The sequence below is a fragment of the Piliocolobus tephrosceles genome, chromosome 10 (assembly GCF_002776525.5).
Source record: "Piliocolobus tephrosceles isolate RC106 chromosome 10, ASM277652v3, whole genome shotgun sequence".
Lineage (NCBI taxonomy): Eukaryota > Metazoa > Chordata > Mammalia > Primates > Cercopithecidae > Piliocolobus > Piliocolobus tephrosceles.
Window position 1 is genome coordinate 102,758,061 of NC_045443.1, and position 16,407 is coordinate 102,774,467.

The 16,407-nt window shown below is 36.6% G+C and overlaps 1 protein-coding gene across 2 annotated transcripts in view; it reads left to right on the forward strand.

Moving 5' to 3' along the window:
- The first annotated feature begins 807 nt into the window (after window positions 1–807).
- The window catches only part of WASHC4 (WASH complex subunit 4), a 62,716-nt gene continuing 47,116 nt past the window's right edge, over window positions 808–16,407 (forward strand). The window contains exons 1-10 of one of the 2 annotated variants that reach the window (XM_023192340.1): window positions 808–956; window positions 4,237–4,376; window positions 7,666–7,719; window positions 7,808–7,873; window positions 8,656–8,701; window positions 9,102–9,169; window positions 11,903–11,985; window positions 13,852–13,894; window positions 14,399–14,502; window positions 15,398–15,518. In XM_023192340.1, the coding sequence (XP_023048108.1) occupies window positions 896–956; window positions 4,237–4,376; window positions 7,666–7,719; window positions 7,808–7,873; window positions 8,656–8,701; window positions 9,102–9,169; window positions 11,903–11,985; window positions 13,852–13,894; window positions 14,399–14,502; window positions 15,398–15,518 (786 nt within the window). In that variant the 5' untranslated portion in view covers window positions 808–895. Of the gene's footprint in view, window positions 957–4,236; window positions 4,377–7,665; window positions 7,720–7,807; window positions 7,874–8,655; window positions 8,702–9,101; window positions 9,170–11,902; window positions 11,986–13,851; window positions 13,895–14,386; window positions 14,503–15,397; window positions 15,519–16,407 lie in introns of those variants that run through there. The other variant, XM_023192416.1, reaches the window with a different exon arrangement.

Sequence of the window (16,407 nt, forward strand, 5' to 3'; positions counted from 1 at the left end):
GTTCTGCAACTGTCTTGTCTTGTGTCGGTTTTTCATGCCATTATAAATATATTTCATGTATTTTAGCAGCTCTTCAGTGATTTGTAGCATGGTGTACCAAGCTTTATGTAATTCACTTGTAATAGACATTTAGATAGTTTCCTATTAAAAACCACGTTGCTATAAACATTCTTGTGCAAAAACATGTGTGCATGTAGAATTTTACACCGATCCCGATTCTCCAAAAATCCAAGTAGCGGGTGGGATCATTTTAGAATGCACTTCAACAGCGTTCTTCAACCCTCCTCGCGTTTTTAAAAGGACTGAGTGGAGAGCGGGGGAGAGGTCGTAAGATCGTCTGTTAGGGTGTTCGTAAAGTAACTCCTCCTCTCGCACAGCCGTCTTGACTAAAAAACAATCCGCACAGAATGTGCGGGAGAGCTGTAGGAACTCCTACAGTGGCGACAAGGAGGGAAACAGGCTTGTTGAAAGAAGCGCCCGGTCAGCGTTGTCCTCGAGGATCATGCCTTCCTATTAATTCCCCACCCCATCAATTCTACCCTTTTTAGGTTAGACTGAGGAGTAAGTTTCCCAGGTATTAAGAATCGTCTAGAGAGAGCAGGGAGAAATTTGAGCGCCGAAGTGGCTTGAGAAGCACAGCGAACGGTGGCGAAGCCCAAGCCGGGTCGTCGTACGCCCGCGGGCACTGCCAGCGCCATGGCGGCCGCCGTCGGCCACGGCGGAGGACTCGCTTTCCCAGCGGCCCCCGCGGTCGCAGGGGCAACGAGCCCGGCCGGCCCTCGCGAGCGGAGGCGGGGCCGGGGCCGGAAGTCACGTGCCGTGACAGTAGCTGGGGTGAGGCCGTCGTCGCCGCACGGGCGTTTTCGGAACTGTGTCTGTGGGAGGCACCGGGGTGATGGCGGTGGAGACTCTGTCCCCGGACTGGGAGTTTGACCGCGTTGACGACGGCTCGCAGAGTAAGGGAGCGGCAGGGCGAGGGCTGCGGGTGGACGCTCCTCCGACCCGCAGCTGTCCTGGGCAGCGCTCTGCGAGAGGGACGGCTGCACAGCCGTCTAGTGCGGGACACTTCAGAGCCCTTGGGGTGTGCGAGGGACGCGCTCCAGCGTTACTTTCGGGGCTGGGGTCCCAACCACGGCGGCTCAGGCTGCCCGCTTAGGGCTCGGCGTATGAGGCGGGGGCTCTCTTGGGGAGCCTGCGGTGCCCCGCGGGAAACGCGTCGGCCTTCAGCTGCCCGGGGGCTTGGGCGGGGCGCGTCCGAGAGGCCCAGCGGCCCTGGGAGCCCAGACTGCTTCTGTCTCTGGCCTCTTGGGGATTTCGCCAGATTCTCAGCCTTCAGCTCTGGAGGACGCTGATGTCTGGGTTCCTGTTTCGGTTTCCTGTTTTTCTTCTCCTCCTCCCAAATCAACTTTTGCAAGTTTGGATGTCTTTCCCATTGCGTTGTTATAACCGTAGAAGGGAGCGAAAAAAGAACTTTTCACCCCGCGAAAATAAACATGTGAATGTCATTTTAACCTTTTCCAGGCCTTTTATATTATCCTAAGTGGTATTTTGCAGTGATGTTCTGTAGTTTCCATCACAGCTATAAAGGCTTTAAAAATTACAGCAAATCTTCACATTTTGCTTCACAAGATCAAATTGTCTGATTTTAACTTAGAAATCCGTCCCGAAATAAATTCTGTTTTCTTTCAGTAAAATATTGAGGCCACATTAATTGTAGTGAAACTCTGCTTGAAGTAAATACAAGTTGGCAATCTGCTTCTTATCTTTGGTGATAGTAATCTGTGTAAGTGATCTAAGATATCAGAGCATGCTGTTTGTGATTTTTTTTTCCTTATAGTTTTCCCAAAAGGTGGAACGTCGCTTTTAAAGATTACAGATGAATTTTGCTTAATTTTACAAAGAGAGACTAATGCCTGCGAAGTTAGATGAATTAGGTTTTACAAGTCTCTCAGAGAAGAGTGAGCTGCACCAGGATGGGTTGCAGTTTTTCACAAAACATTCTTGAGGTCAGGAGTTCAAGGCGAGCCTGGCTAACGTGGTGAAACCCTGTCTCTACTAAAAATACAATAGCCGGGCGTGGTGGCGGGCGCCTGTAATTCCAGCCACTTGGGAGGCTGAGGCAGCGGAATCACTGGAACCCGGGAGGCGGAGGTTGCAGTGAGCCGAGATCGCGCCATTGCACTTCAGTCTGGGTGACAATAAGATATTAGCTCCTGTGCAGCATAAAAATTAATCTTGGAGGTAATGACAAAAGCTTTAATTTTTTTTTTGTTTGTTTGTGAAGGGGATTATTTGTTGTTATAAAGTGAACTGTAGCTTGTCATATGTGAAGTTTTATGGACAAAGGTGACAAGCTGGGATCTTCAAAAAAAATTGGAATAGAGTTATGTTAATTGGGTTTAAATGGTTCAGCCTGGAGTAGAATGATCTGAATCACTCAACAGATACTTTCTACAACCAGTGACTGTGCTAGATATTAGGGATACAAAGATAAAACAAGGAATGCAGTCTATTGACAAAGATGAGCATGTTAAGTAGGTTTTTGGAACTTTTACTCTTAAAAAATTACCAGGTAGTTATTAAGTTTTGTTACTTTAACTTTCACCAATTTTACAACCGTTTTTTATCAGCAAGGAACTTTTAATGTTATTTTAGGTTTTCTGTTGCCTGTTTGTGAATCCCTAAACATATTAAAGGAGTGATTTATTGGCGTGGTGTTTTTCTAGCGTTGTCTTTTTTTTTTTTTTTTTTTTTTTTTTTTTTTTTTAAGAGAAGGTCTCACTCTGTCGCCCAGTGCAGTGGCATCGTCACGGCTCACTGCAGCCTCAACCTGCTGGGCTCACGTGATCTTCCTACCTCAGCCTCCCTAGTAGCTGGCTGATTTTTTCTTTTTTAATTGGGGTAGAGACAAGATTTCGCCATGTTGCCCAAGCTGTGCTTGAATTCCTGGGCTCAAGCGACCCACCCGCCTTGGCCTCCCAAAGTGTTAGGGTGCGCCACCATGCCCGGTCTAGCATTGTCTTTAAGAACTCATTTGCTGGTCAAATGCAGCTTTGACTGGTCATTTCCCGTGTAGTTGAGAATAAGACAACTATTTGGGGTTCTGAAAATCTAGGCAGTTTTATATGTAAGCTGTAGGGAAGAGAACACCTCCTTGTGCTTGGCTTTCGTTAATTTTTGTTCTGTGAATCATATCTAGACTAATTGTTTTGCAAAATTGCCTACATTAATGCTATAATAAGACAGAAACCTTAATGAACTAAATGGATTCACCGGATTTAGAACTTTATGTGGTTGAAGAATAAGGGAGAATGGGGGCTAGGTCTTCAATACAGCGTGAGTCAGAACACACTTTGTCTTACTTGCTTCACATTGCTAATTTGAGGAGAGCAAATTTTTACCTTTTTTAGAAGACAAAGGTTGAATGAAGTTATATCAATAAAGGAAACTGAGTTGGAGTTGAATTTGTTACCTTTGGGAACAAGTAATGAATTTTTATGTGTAACGTGAAATACTTTCATGCATTTTGACGAATAGGCGTATTTTAAAATCCAGCTTGTTCCAGTGATTCCTTAAAGTTACCTATGAATGTGTTAATTCTGTGAAGAACAGCATAGTATTCTGTAGTTAAGCAGTGTTCTTTGCTGGTTTTTCCAACTTGATTATGACAGTTAAATAAGTTAACAGATTATCTTGGTTAAATTTTAGACAGTATGGAAATAATATGCTCAAGCAGATCTAAAACCTCCGTTTAAAAATATTTAGGTGTATTATTAAACATTAGTGCATACAGAATTAAAAACTACATTTTTACATGTTACTTCTGTGTCAGAATTTTTTTTCACCTGCTTCAGGTCATGAATATTTGTTTTTGCAGAAAGGTTTTTTGTGACTAAAAGATAGAATCAGGACATTGAGTTGTTTAAGGCACTTTTCAAATTGGTTCAAAGCCCTCTATTATGGGGTAGATGGGCTGGTGACTTTTTCATAATATGTTAGGGTTTTAAGGTAGTATCTTTATATATGGTAACATTTACTGCTTTTAAAGTTATTTCATGTATAGAGAAGATTGAAAGCTGAATTATTGTTTAACTTTGAAAGTTTATTTTCAGGAAGTCCAGACATTCCGGAGTAATTATTAACAATGCTTTGCGTGACTTTTGAGGTTATTTGAAGTAAATGTCCTGTAATTCATTACTTGTACTTATCACATACTGTTTTAAAATTTAAACTTAGAAATCCATGCCGAAGTCCAACTTAAGAATTATGGGAAATTTCTTGAGGAGTATACATCTCAACTGAGAAGAATTGAGGACGCTCTGGATGACTCAATTGGAGATGTTTGGGATTTCAATCTTGATCCTATAGCATTAAAGGTTTGATTTGATTTTTTTAAATATATGTATGTATTTTCTGGACATGGTATATGCTGAAAACATAATTTTTTAAAATGGAAAAAGTATTTGAAATCTAAGAACAAAATGAAAGTTGGAGAAAATTGTTGATTTCCTTTTCTCTAAGCCATGCAGTTGGGTTTTTTTTTTTTTTTTTTTTTTTTTGTGACGGAGTCTCGCTCTGTTGCCGGGCCGGACTGCAGTGGCCGGATCTCAGCTGACTGCAAGCTCCGCCTCCCGGGTTTACGCCATTCTCCTGCCTCAGCCTCCCGAGTAGCTGGGACTACAGGCCCCCGCCACCTCACCTGGCTAGTTTTTTGTAGTTTTTAGTAGAGACGGGGTTTCACCGTGTTAGCCAGGATGGTCTCGATCTCCTGACCTCGTGATCCACCTGATCTCCTGACCTCATGATCCACCCGTGTCGGCCTCCCAAAGTGCTGAGATTACAGGCTTGAGCCACCGCGCCCGGCCTGCAGTTGGTTTTTAAATGTGTGTGTGTGTTTTTTTTTTGTTTAAGAATGACACAAACACAAAGCCTTTAGTGTCAAAGAATGACACAAACTCCAAGTCTTTTGAGCTTGCCTTTGATTTTCATTATTAAGAAAATGAGGAGGGCTGGATAGAATATTCAGCCTTTGTTTTTTCTTAATTGAGGCTATTTTACATAGAGTGAAATGCACAGATACTCTTAATTTTGCCAAACACATGTAACTCATATCCCAATTAAAACAGAATATTTTCACCATTTCTGAAAAGTTCTCTCATGCTATATAGGAGATGTTAATGTGTAATTTTTTAATGTATAAAATATGTCACTCTTTCCATTTTGAAATATTTTTTATCTTTAGAATTAGTTTGTTACCACTTGAATAATAACATGCATTTTATTGAGCACTTATGTATTAGACACTGTCCTAAGTCACACACTGACTTTTTATAACAACTTTCTTGAGAGATAATTCATATATCATACAATTCACTCATTTAAATTGTATAATTCCATTAGTTTTAGTGCAACCATCACAACAGTCAATGTTAGAACATTCTCACGCCCCCGAAAAGAAATCATGTACTTTGGTAATCAACCCCCTAGTTCATGCCATGGCATACCTGCCCTAGGCAACCACCAGTCTGCTTTTTATCTCTGTGTGTTTGTCTCCTGTGTATACTTCATATAAATGAAATCATACCATATGTGCTCCTTTGTTGCTGGCTTCTTTAACTTAATGTTTTCAAGGCTCATCTATGTTGTCACATGTTTTTAGTACTTTCTCTTTTTGCTATTGCTGAATAATATTCCATTGTAAGGAATGGATAACCACATTTTATTTATCCATTCATCAGTTGATAGACGTTGGAGTTTTCTACTATTTGGCTATTATGAATAATGCTGCTATGAGCATGTGGGTACATGGTTTTATGTAGACATATATGTATGTTATATATAAAATGTATGTATACATTATGTGTATATTTTATACATATGTATATATGGGAGTGGAAATCCTGGATTACGTGGTAACTATGTTTGACTTTTTGAGGAGCTGCCAGAATGTTTTCCAATATGGCTATACCATTTTACATTACTACCAGCGCTGAATGAGGGTTCCAGTTTTTCTATATCCTTGCCAGCTTTTATTGTCTTGATTATATTCTTCCTTGTGAATGTGATAGCTCATTGTGGTTTTGATTTGCATTTCTGATGGCTAATAATGTTGAGCATCTTTTCATGTGCTTATGGCCGTGTGTCTGTTTTCTTTGGAGAAATGTGTGTTCACATCCTTTGCCCATTTTTAAATTGGGTTATCTTTTTAGTATTGCATTATAGGACAAGTATTGACTTTTAATTCCCACAACAATCCTATAAAGTAGATACAATGTCATCTCCATTTGTAAATGAGAAAACTCAGGCATAGAAAAGTTAAGTAACTTAGTCGAGTTAGTGACACATTTAGTTAAATGATGAATATCAGGCAGCTTTGCTCCAGAGCCTGTGCCCTTATCCAGTACCCTAAACTGCCTCACAAATACTTCATATATTTGTAAACTGAAATTACTTTCCTTTGACTTCTTTCTTGCAGGCTGGATAGACCTAGTCTTACTTTAAAAATCTTTCCCCCAAATTTGTAATTGTCTCTTTTTGTTCTTCAACACTTCTATGAGAATCCTTGTATGTAAGTTATGGGAACTCTATGAGGAAACTGTCATTCTCAACCTATACTATTTCTGAGGGTAATAAGTTTCATACCTCTGTCACTTGCCATTAAGTAATACTTGTTGATTTTTTAAAGAGATGCTGTTGGGCTTTCTCGCCACTAAGTAATACTTGTTGATTTTTTAAAGACTTGCTCTTGGGCTTTAAGGGCCTCTTCTAGATAGGATTATAAAATCTGTTTTTTGTCTCAACTCTCAGATTTTATAAAAGGGTGAAATCATCTGTTAGTTTTTATCTTTCTCCTACAGAAGCATTCTAATCTTTACAATTTTATTATCTGACAGACTCCATCTCCCTAGTTGCTTTCTTTGAAACCTCTGTTTAAGTTCTATTATTGGGCAGTTGTTTTATTGTTTTTACTATACAAAGTTCTTAGTATTTTGGGAAAAACCACAAACTCTGATAAAATATCTGTAAACAAAAATTACAACCTAATGAGAAAGGGTATATAATAACTTACTTGCATAAATAGTTAATTGTTAGTATGTAACCAGAAGGGAGATCTAAGATTTCACTTAATAAAGAGATCACATATAGTCAGTGATCAGGAAGAGGTGGAAATTGAATGGGCTTTAGGAGTGAACTCCACACAGTATTTTAAGTGTTTCTGAGCATGGATTTATACAAGAAAATACATTTTTTCTGTCTTGTTTCATTCTTAATTTATTTTGATGCTTTAGTTACAATATCTTACTAAATTTGTGGCTGCATAGACAATTAAAAAATGATGAGAGGTTTTTCCCTATGATCATAACTAATGGAGTTTAATGATGTTACTGTTACCTTATTACGTTGCATTTTCTTGTACTGCACTCATAAGCAGCCACTTTATGCTCCATAGGACAACTAGAGTTGTCGCAGCATGATTGGGTCATGGTGGGCCATTTCTTATGTGTTGTCTAATGAGATTGTTTTGGATGAAGTAGTTGATATGGTGCTAACGTTGACAGGATCTAACACAATTTAAGTCGAATAAAGCTAGTCTGAATTTGTGTATTTAAAATTTCGGTTATTTTTCAAATTAAAAAGAAATATTCTTTTCCTTTGTTTCTGTAGCTTTTGCCTTATGAACAGTCTTCTCTTTTGGAACTCATAAAGACTGAAAACAAGGTACAGAATCCTAAATCTAAAAAATTATTTAAAAAATGTTTTATCTGTTACAGTTTACTTTTTATTTTGTTTTTACTCATGAAACTAGGTCTTAAACAAAGTCATCACTGTTTATGCTGCACTGTGTTGTGAAATCAAGAAATTAAAATACGAGGTAATTATTTGAATTCTTGTCTTAAAACTTTAAAAACAGATCATTTAGAAGTATGTGTTTATATATGTACAGTGTGCAATAAATATTGAATGTTGAATGAATCATTTATTTAACATAATACTAATACTGACTACCATTCATTGAGTACTTAGTATGTACAAAACGCCAGACTAACACTATAACCCTTATAGTAACCCCAGGAGGTGGGTGAGACATTGATGAGGAAACTGAGGCTTAAAGAGAGGGTTACTTGCATAACATCTCACTGGTAGTCAACAGTTTGAATCTAGGTTTACAAACCTCCAAAATTTGTGTTACCTGCCATATATACTGGCTATCTAGAGAAAACGGATTTTTTTTTTCTTAAAATGCATTTAGTTTTGTGTTTCCTTACCCAAGAACCATTAAAAGCCTGGTAGAAGTTGTAAAACTTCATATTTTATTCTCTTGCTTTTTGATACCATGTGGTTGCTCTTTATTTCCCATGAACTAATGGGAGGATGTGGGACAGTGAAGGTGGTCAGGTAAGATGACGTAAAGGCTAAAGGAATCAGGATATCGCTTTGAGTATCAGTAATATTTTTGTTACTCTAAAGATAAATTGAATTGCTTTATAAGCAGGTTTTGAATTTAAATGAATTTGAATTTAAATTGAATTTAAATGAATTTGAATTTAAATGATGTAGTCCTCTGTTTATTACTAAATATACAGATCTAAGAGAACATAGGAATTTGGAAACAAAACAACCTTTAAAATTATTTTAATTTTTTCTTAAAAACAGGCTGAAACTAAATTTTACAATGGTCTCTTGTTTTATGGAGAAGGAGGTAAGTTTAAAATTCAAAATTGTAATGTGATGCCTTTTTGATAACGAAATGAACAAAAAGTTAACCACAATTTTAGGACTACTATGATTATATAATAATGTGAGAAAATAGTGTCATATTTTTTGTTGGTATGTTTGGTAAACAGGTAAAAAATCTGATGAAGCAGCATCAAATTTGTGGTATCTTTGTACTTCATGAAGTATTATAGCTAGATGAGAATTTTCCTTGAATTCATTAAATAGTGGAGCAGATACTTCTAATTATTTGATTAATGATTGTCTCATTTTTCTGTTAGTAAAAGATGTTCTGATGGGAAAAAAAACGCTTTCCCCCCTTTTTTGGTATTGATTGAGTTTAAATTTAAAAAATGAAATATACTTATTCATGTTGCCTTTTACAGCTACAAATGCCAGCATGGTGGAAGGTGATTGCCAAATTCAAATGGGGAGATTTATTTCATTCTTACAGGTAACTGATTTTTACTTTCTACTGAGCTTTTACTTTGAAAAGTTTGAGTAAATTACACAACATGTAAAAAGTTCTGAAACCTTCAAATACTAAAGATGGGTACTCTGAGGATAAGACACTTAATTAGCATTGGATTATAGTTTAGGAGAGCATAACTCCTAAAAGATTTCCAAATATTTTTAGAGGAAAAAGCTATCAAAATAAGTTTCTTTGTATATATTCGTTTATGGATAACTTGTCACCATGCCTTTTAAAATAATTTAAACTTTGTACCCACTGGAAAAGACAAATTGTATCAGGAAAAGTTGTGAACAGAGAGGAGAGAATTAAGCTGTTACTATTACATGAGCAATGATGAAGTTGTTTAGAGCGGTAGCCCTGGGTGCTTCTCACAGCTTGTTTCAGTTTAGGTAGCTTTTCATTGCTGCCAGGTTTTAATGATTGTAGGTCCTTTGGTTTACTCTTATCAAAATAATAAAATAGCTTCTATTTCCTCCTCTCTTTATGATAAAAATAATGCATGTACAATGTGAAAAAGCAAAAATTGAAGCTAAGGAAAAAATACTCATAGTCCCACCTCCCTTCTGGTTGTTGAGTACAAGATTTGATATATTTCATCAAATTAGGCATGCTAACATACTGTTCAAATCTTTTATATCTTTACTACTTTTTTTGATCTAATTGAGAGCATTTTGTTCATATTATGATATGTGTTATTCAGGGTCCTGTCTAGAAAACTTCATGCAAAGTATTTCAAAAGATATAGTTTGGAGGATACAAAGTAGCAGATATGTAAGATGAGTAAGTCTAGAGATCTAATGTACAACATGAGGATTACAGGTAATAAAAGTACCACATACAGCATTCATGCTGAGTAGATTTTAGCTGCTTTTGCCACCAAAAAAATGGGTTAGCTATGTGAGATGATGGATTTGTTCATGCACTTCACTGTAGTAACCTTTTTATTGTCAGTATGCATCCCATAACATGTTGTATACCTTAAATATACACAATAAAATTTTTTTAAATAAGAAAAGAGGGGATTCAATATAGAGAATTGGTTACCCAGGAGCTGGAGGACAAAGAAAATAGTGAGGTAGTCCAAAGGAAATGGATACCTCCTTTACATCCAGGGAACAAAAAGGAAAAAGATTGGGATTGCCAGGATCTGGGAGCTTGGAGAAGAAGCCCCATAAAACTGATGCCCATGCCTCTGAGGAGGTGGCACTGCCTAGCTGCTGCTGGCTTCTTTTCCATCAAGGTGTCTAAAAAATGTAGTTGGTAAGGTCCCAGAAAATGTGGAAACTTTGCATTTTTCATTTTTAGGATATTTTATTCAGTGTGCACAAGTTTAGAATTGTTAATCATTCCTGGTAAATTGAATCTATTATCATCATTTGTGACCTTCCTTAGCTATGTTCATGATTACGTGTATATGATTATGTATATGTATTTTACATACATAGCAATTTATATACTGATACTAATCAAGTCTGTTTTGTCTGATAGTATAATAATAATGCAGCCTTGGCTCTGTTTTAGTTAACGTTTTCTTGATTTATCTTTTTCCATTCTGGCAGCCCTTCAGTGTTATGTTTTAGTTGGGTTTATTTAAAACTACATATATCTGAATTTTGCTTTTTTAATGCAGTCTGACAATACCTGTGTTTTAATTGCTTAATTTATTCTGTTTGTAGGTCTATCTTATATAGTCTGTATATATATCTGGGCTTGTTTCTGCCTTTTTACTTTGTTCTTCCTATTTGTCCTGCATTTTCTGTTCTTTGCTTTTATTAAAGTTTTAGAAGTTTAATAGGACATGTAAAACTAACTATTTAAAAATAAAATGCATTATTTATTTGAATTTTTAAAAATGCTTTACATCATTTTTAGATTTCACAGCTGCATAAAAATTCCATTTTTAAATATTCAGCAAATATGTTTTGTGAGCCTAGTATATGCTAGAAACTGTTATTGGTGCGGGTAATACAGCAGTGCACAACACCAACAGAAATTCCTGTTCTCATAGAGCTTAAAATTTGGATCAGCATAGTTTTAATTGGGTTTTAAATACTTCAGATACACACTATTTCTGTAGGTTTAAAAGTCGAGAGCTTCTGAAACGGATTTTCAGAAAGTCTAGGATATGTTAGATATGAACTAATTATTTAATGACCAACGTATCCCTAGGATAAGTGATATGACATTTCACTTGCTGTGTGCCAAGCCTGCTTATACATACGATTACAGGTGATCAGTGTTTGAAGTTATTTTACAGTGACTCCTGGAAACCCCTTCCTGCCATCGTTGTACTTTCTATACTGGTGGCTTTTGAGCTCCTTCATTCACTCAGATGTTTATTCATGTAATAGGATAGAAATTTATTGAGAAGCAGGTGAGTGTTAGTCACTATGCTACGCAGTGGATATTCAAAGAAGGAATGAGACAGCACCTATCATTTAGGAGTTATATGAGTAACTACAATATTAGACTTGAGATAGTAGTATGAATGAAATGCAGTGGGAATAAAGAGATAGGAACGACCTTGGAATGCAGGAGGTGAGTTAAGTATTGATTGCTTGAGGGATGCTTGAACTTGTCTGGGTTTTGGTTAACTGGAGGCTTTATTGGAAAGCTGTTTTGTTTTTATTAGAGTTGTTACCATAAATTTCAGTTAAAAATGGTGAGATTTAAAAAACAACTTTGTAATATATACCTACCTTGTCATTTCAGGAACTGTCTTGTTTTGTTACGAGGTGCTATGAAGTGGTGATGAACGTAGTCCACCAGTTGGCTGCCCTCTATATCAGTAACAAGTAATGGATTTTAGAAACATTTTTGCTTTTATAATAGAGATGCAGAAAATGTTCTTTCTAAAATTAATGACTTGAAGTAGTTTTTCTTTCATTCAGCATTCTTTGAACACTTATGATATTTCAAACAGTACTTGATATGTATAATGCATAGGTTAGTAAGCAATTTCCACCATGGCGAACGAACCCATTATCTGTCTGAATGAGAGTGTCTACAGAACAATCTTAAAGAAATTTGACCATATAGAGGAAGGCTAACATGGAATTAGTACATGTTCTGTGTTCTCTCTCTTTATTCCTTTCCTCTTTACACGAATGGTTGCCTGACTCTAATGGAGTCACTTGAGACTTTTCTTAGACTACAGAATCTTGAGGGTTGGAGCTAGGGAATCTACACTGAAGAAATTTTGTGAGTAGTTCTAATGATTTTAAATATACCCAGTAAAATATACCTTAAATATACACAGTAAAATTTATTTAAATTAAAAAAGAGGGGATTTAATATGGAGACTTGGTTACACGGGGGTTGGAGGGCTGAAAGGACAAAGAGAACAATGAGGTCATCCAGAGGAAATAGATGCCACCTCTCCATCCAGAAAACAGAAGGGAAAAGATTGAGGTTACCGGAATCTGGGAGCTTGGAGAAGAAGCCTCATGGAATTGGTGCTAATGCCACTGAGGAGGTGGTACTGCCTGGCTGCTGCTGGACCATTACCCTAAATCAAGAAAAATGATCACATTTTCATAGAGCCCTTGTAGTTTTACTGCAAAATAATATCTCACATTTGATTGGTTCTTTATACTTACATTTTTTTCCATACTTACAATTTAATTAATACAGTAACTTTGTTTAGCTCTATGTCTAGGGATTATTAATGATGAGAAGAGATAACTGAGACCTGGAGGAGACAGCAAGAGTCCCTAGCAATTTTGGCACTGTTCTTTTGGTCACCAGCACATTCATTTTTCTTACTATATCATGCTCCCTAGTAACTCTTTATACTGGAGTGTTAACTGTTTCTTATTCTCCCATTTTCCACCTCAGTTAGGTATTTATGTTCTGTCTTTTCACTGAAGCTCTCATGGCAGGAGAGAATGAGAGTATAGCTCCCCCACCCTCTGCAGTACCTGATGGATAGTTCTGGGAAGACTCCCCCTCATCCTACCCCTGCCCTAGAAGGATGAAATTTATTTGAATTTTGTGTTTAAATTTAAAATATGCATTCTATCTTGTGGAATATCTGTATGTGCTTTAATATTATAAGTACTGTTTAAAACTTGTTGAACAAAATGAGTAGGATGTAGAAGTGAATTTTTCTTTGACTTTTGACTTTGGTATAATTCTAGTAGTATACACCGTTTTTCAGTAGGGATGAGGACTCAAACAAACCCAACTGAAGAGAGGACTGATTCCTAAAGGCCAGTTTGGATAGAATAACAAAAATTATAGTTGGTAATTGAGAAATTATGATAGTTTAGAAAGATGTGAATACCACTTTTAATATTTCTCTACCTCCATCCCAAGATACATCATTTGGGTTTAAATGGGTAAGGTTATTCATAGGTCACCTATCATCATAGCCCTACCCATGAGTGGGATATAGGCAAGAATACTATTAGGGTGGTGCAAAAATCATTGCTGTTTTTTAATCACAGTTACTTTTGCACCACCCTAATAGTATGCACAAGGTAGTTCCCTTCTTGGGGAAGTGGACTTGACGCTCTTAAATTTTAAATGACTAGAGCCTTAATAAAGATAAATATTAAAATTCCAAGATCATCTCTTCCTGTGAGTATTTGAAATAAGAATAAACTGACAAAAAGGAAAGTTTTTTTTTTTTTTTTTAACTTGTGGTTATTTTATTATAGGATTGCACCCAAAATTATAGAGACAACTGGAGTTCATTTTCAGGTAAAAGCCATTTAACTTGACTTGTAAAACTGTAATTTTTACTGTATTTTACTTTGGAGTTTGTATGGTTGGAGAGTACGACACTCATAGCAACACTCTTAAAGGGGCGTACGTGTGTGTGTGTGTGTGTTTGCTTGCATTTGTTCTCTTTCATCTGTGAAGTTGATGAGTCATTATTAACCATTATCAGTGTAACTTCGTTTTTCCCAGTAGTGCCTTAATGCAGATTCCCTAAATGATCTCTTTGGACAATGAAATGAATCTGCAGTATTGCAATTAGGGATGAAATTTTGTTCATCTTAAAAAGAGAAAAGTGTTCTCTGTTTAAGACTAAAAGACTAGTAGTCCTTTCTGAGGATCCAACCTGTAGCTGAATAAACTGATTTACCCACTGCTTTTACTAATTCAGTATTTAATAGCCCAAATGATTTTACTTTAAACGTCTACATGAGGCTTAACTTCTAACTAGTGACTAAATGATAATCATTAAAGGTTTTTTGACAGACTATGTATGAGCACTTGGGAGAACTGCTAACAGTTTTGCTCACCCTGGATGAAATTATTGATAATCATATCACACTGAAAGACCACTGGACTATGTACAAAAGGTACACCAATTAAAACATTTAGAAATGTTCTCTTACTTTGGTTAATGTATTTGTGTTAGTAAAAAGTGAACAAATATAAATAATACAGATTTTCTAAAAGAGCTGGGAATTGATATTTAGAAGGAGCTCATATCAAATATTTTTATGAATACAGTAACCGTTCTTTAGTTTCACATGAGTTTGTTGGGACAAGTATACATCTGTATAAAGCATCCTAGTTCTTATAGTAGTAGAAAGTTAATTTGCCTAGCTTAGGCCTCAGATTTATTTTTTTACTTGGGTTCTATTCAGGTGACAGTTTTTCTTTCTTTTTCTTTTTTGAGACGGAGTCTCACTATGTCGCCAGGCTGGAGTACAGTGGCGTGATACTGGCTCACTACAACCTCTGCTTCTGGGTTCAAGTGATTCTCCTACCTCAGCCTCCCAAGTAGCTGGGACTACAGGTGTGCACCACCATGCCCAGCTAATTTTTGTATTTTTAGTAGAGACGGTGTTTCACCGTGTTGGCCAGGATGGTCTCCATCTCTTGATCTCGTGATCTGCCTGCCTTGGCCTCCCAAAGTGCTAGGATTACAGGTGTAAGCCACCGTGCCCAACCCGACAGTTTTTCTTTCCTGAGCTTGGTTTTATTTTATATACCCTGAATTTTTGTAGACCATGGTTTATTTTATTCATGTTATAAGTACTTATTAAATGTCTGGTATGTACAGAGTATGAGGCATTTTAATTTGATATTAAAAAGCATAAGAAAATCTATTAGGATTATTGAAAAACAAATTTTCAAATATATAGAGCCAAACAAGAAATACAAAGATAAAATTTTGACTTCCAGGAACATTTTTAAATTTAAGAATTTATTCAGTGAATTTAAGATGTTTCTCTTAATTTCCACAAGGTTACTGAAATCCGTCCATCACAATCCTTCAAAATTTGGAATTCAGGAAGAAAAACTAAAGCCATTTGAAAAGTTCTTGCTGAAGTTAGAAGGGCAATTACTGGATGGAATGATATTCCAGGTAAGTAGGTCTGTATCAGACTGTAACAATTGGGCTCATATTAGACGACAAAGCTCAGAATTACAGTAGGCCACTTTTATAATGCACTGTTAAATATATTTTTCTTTAAAAAGTGCTTTGGCTTAAAATTATTGTTAGAGTACTAAAATATTTCTGTATCTAGTAGCCAACAAAATTAATAGTGTATTAGTTGTATCTAGAGTAAGAGTTTTAGAAAAATTATGTAAATGGATACAAATATTTGAGGATTAACATCTAATCTGAGTAGTTAGGTATAGGCATATCTTGTTTTATTGCATTTCGCTTTATTGCATTTCCCAGGTAATTGCATTTTCTACAAATTAAAGGTTTGTGGCAACCCTGCATCAAGCAAGTCTTTGATCGTCATTTTTCCAACAGCATTGTGTTCACTTTGTCTCTGTGTCACATTTTGGTAATTCTTGCAATATTTTAAAGTTTTTCATTATTATAGCTGTTATGGTGATCAGTGGTTTCTGATGTTACTATTGTAATGTTCTGGGGTGCTACAAATAGTGCCCTGTAAGATGATGAACTTAATCGATAAATGTGTGTGTTCTGACTGCTTTATCAACTGGCTGGCTGTTGACCCGTCTTTCTCCCTCTCTTCAAGCCTTTTTATTCTCTGAGACACAACCATATTGAAATTAGGCCAATTAATAGCCCTACAGTGGCCTCTCAGTGTTCAAATGAAGAGTTTCATGTCTCTTAATCAAAAGCTAGACATGATTAAGCTTAGCAAGGAAGTCATATCAAAAGCAGAGATAGGGCCAGGCACAGTGGCTCATGCCTGTAATCCCAGCACTTTGGGAGGCTGAGCCAGCAGATCACGTGAGGTCAGGAGTTTGAGACCAGCCTGGCCAAGATGTTG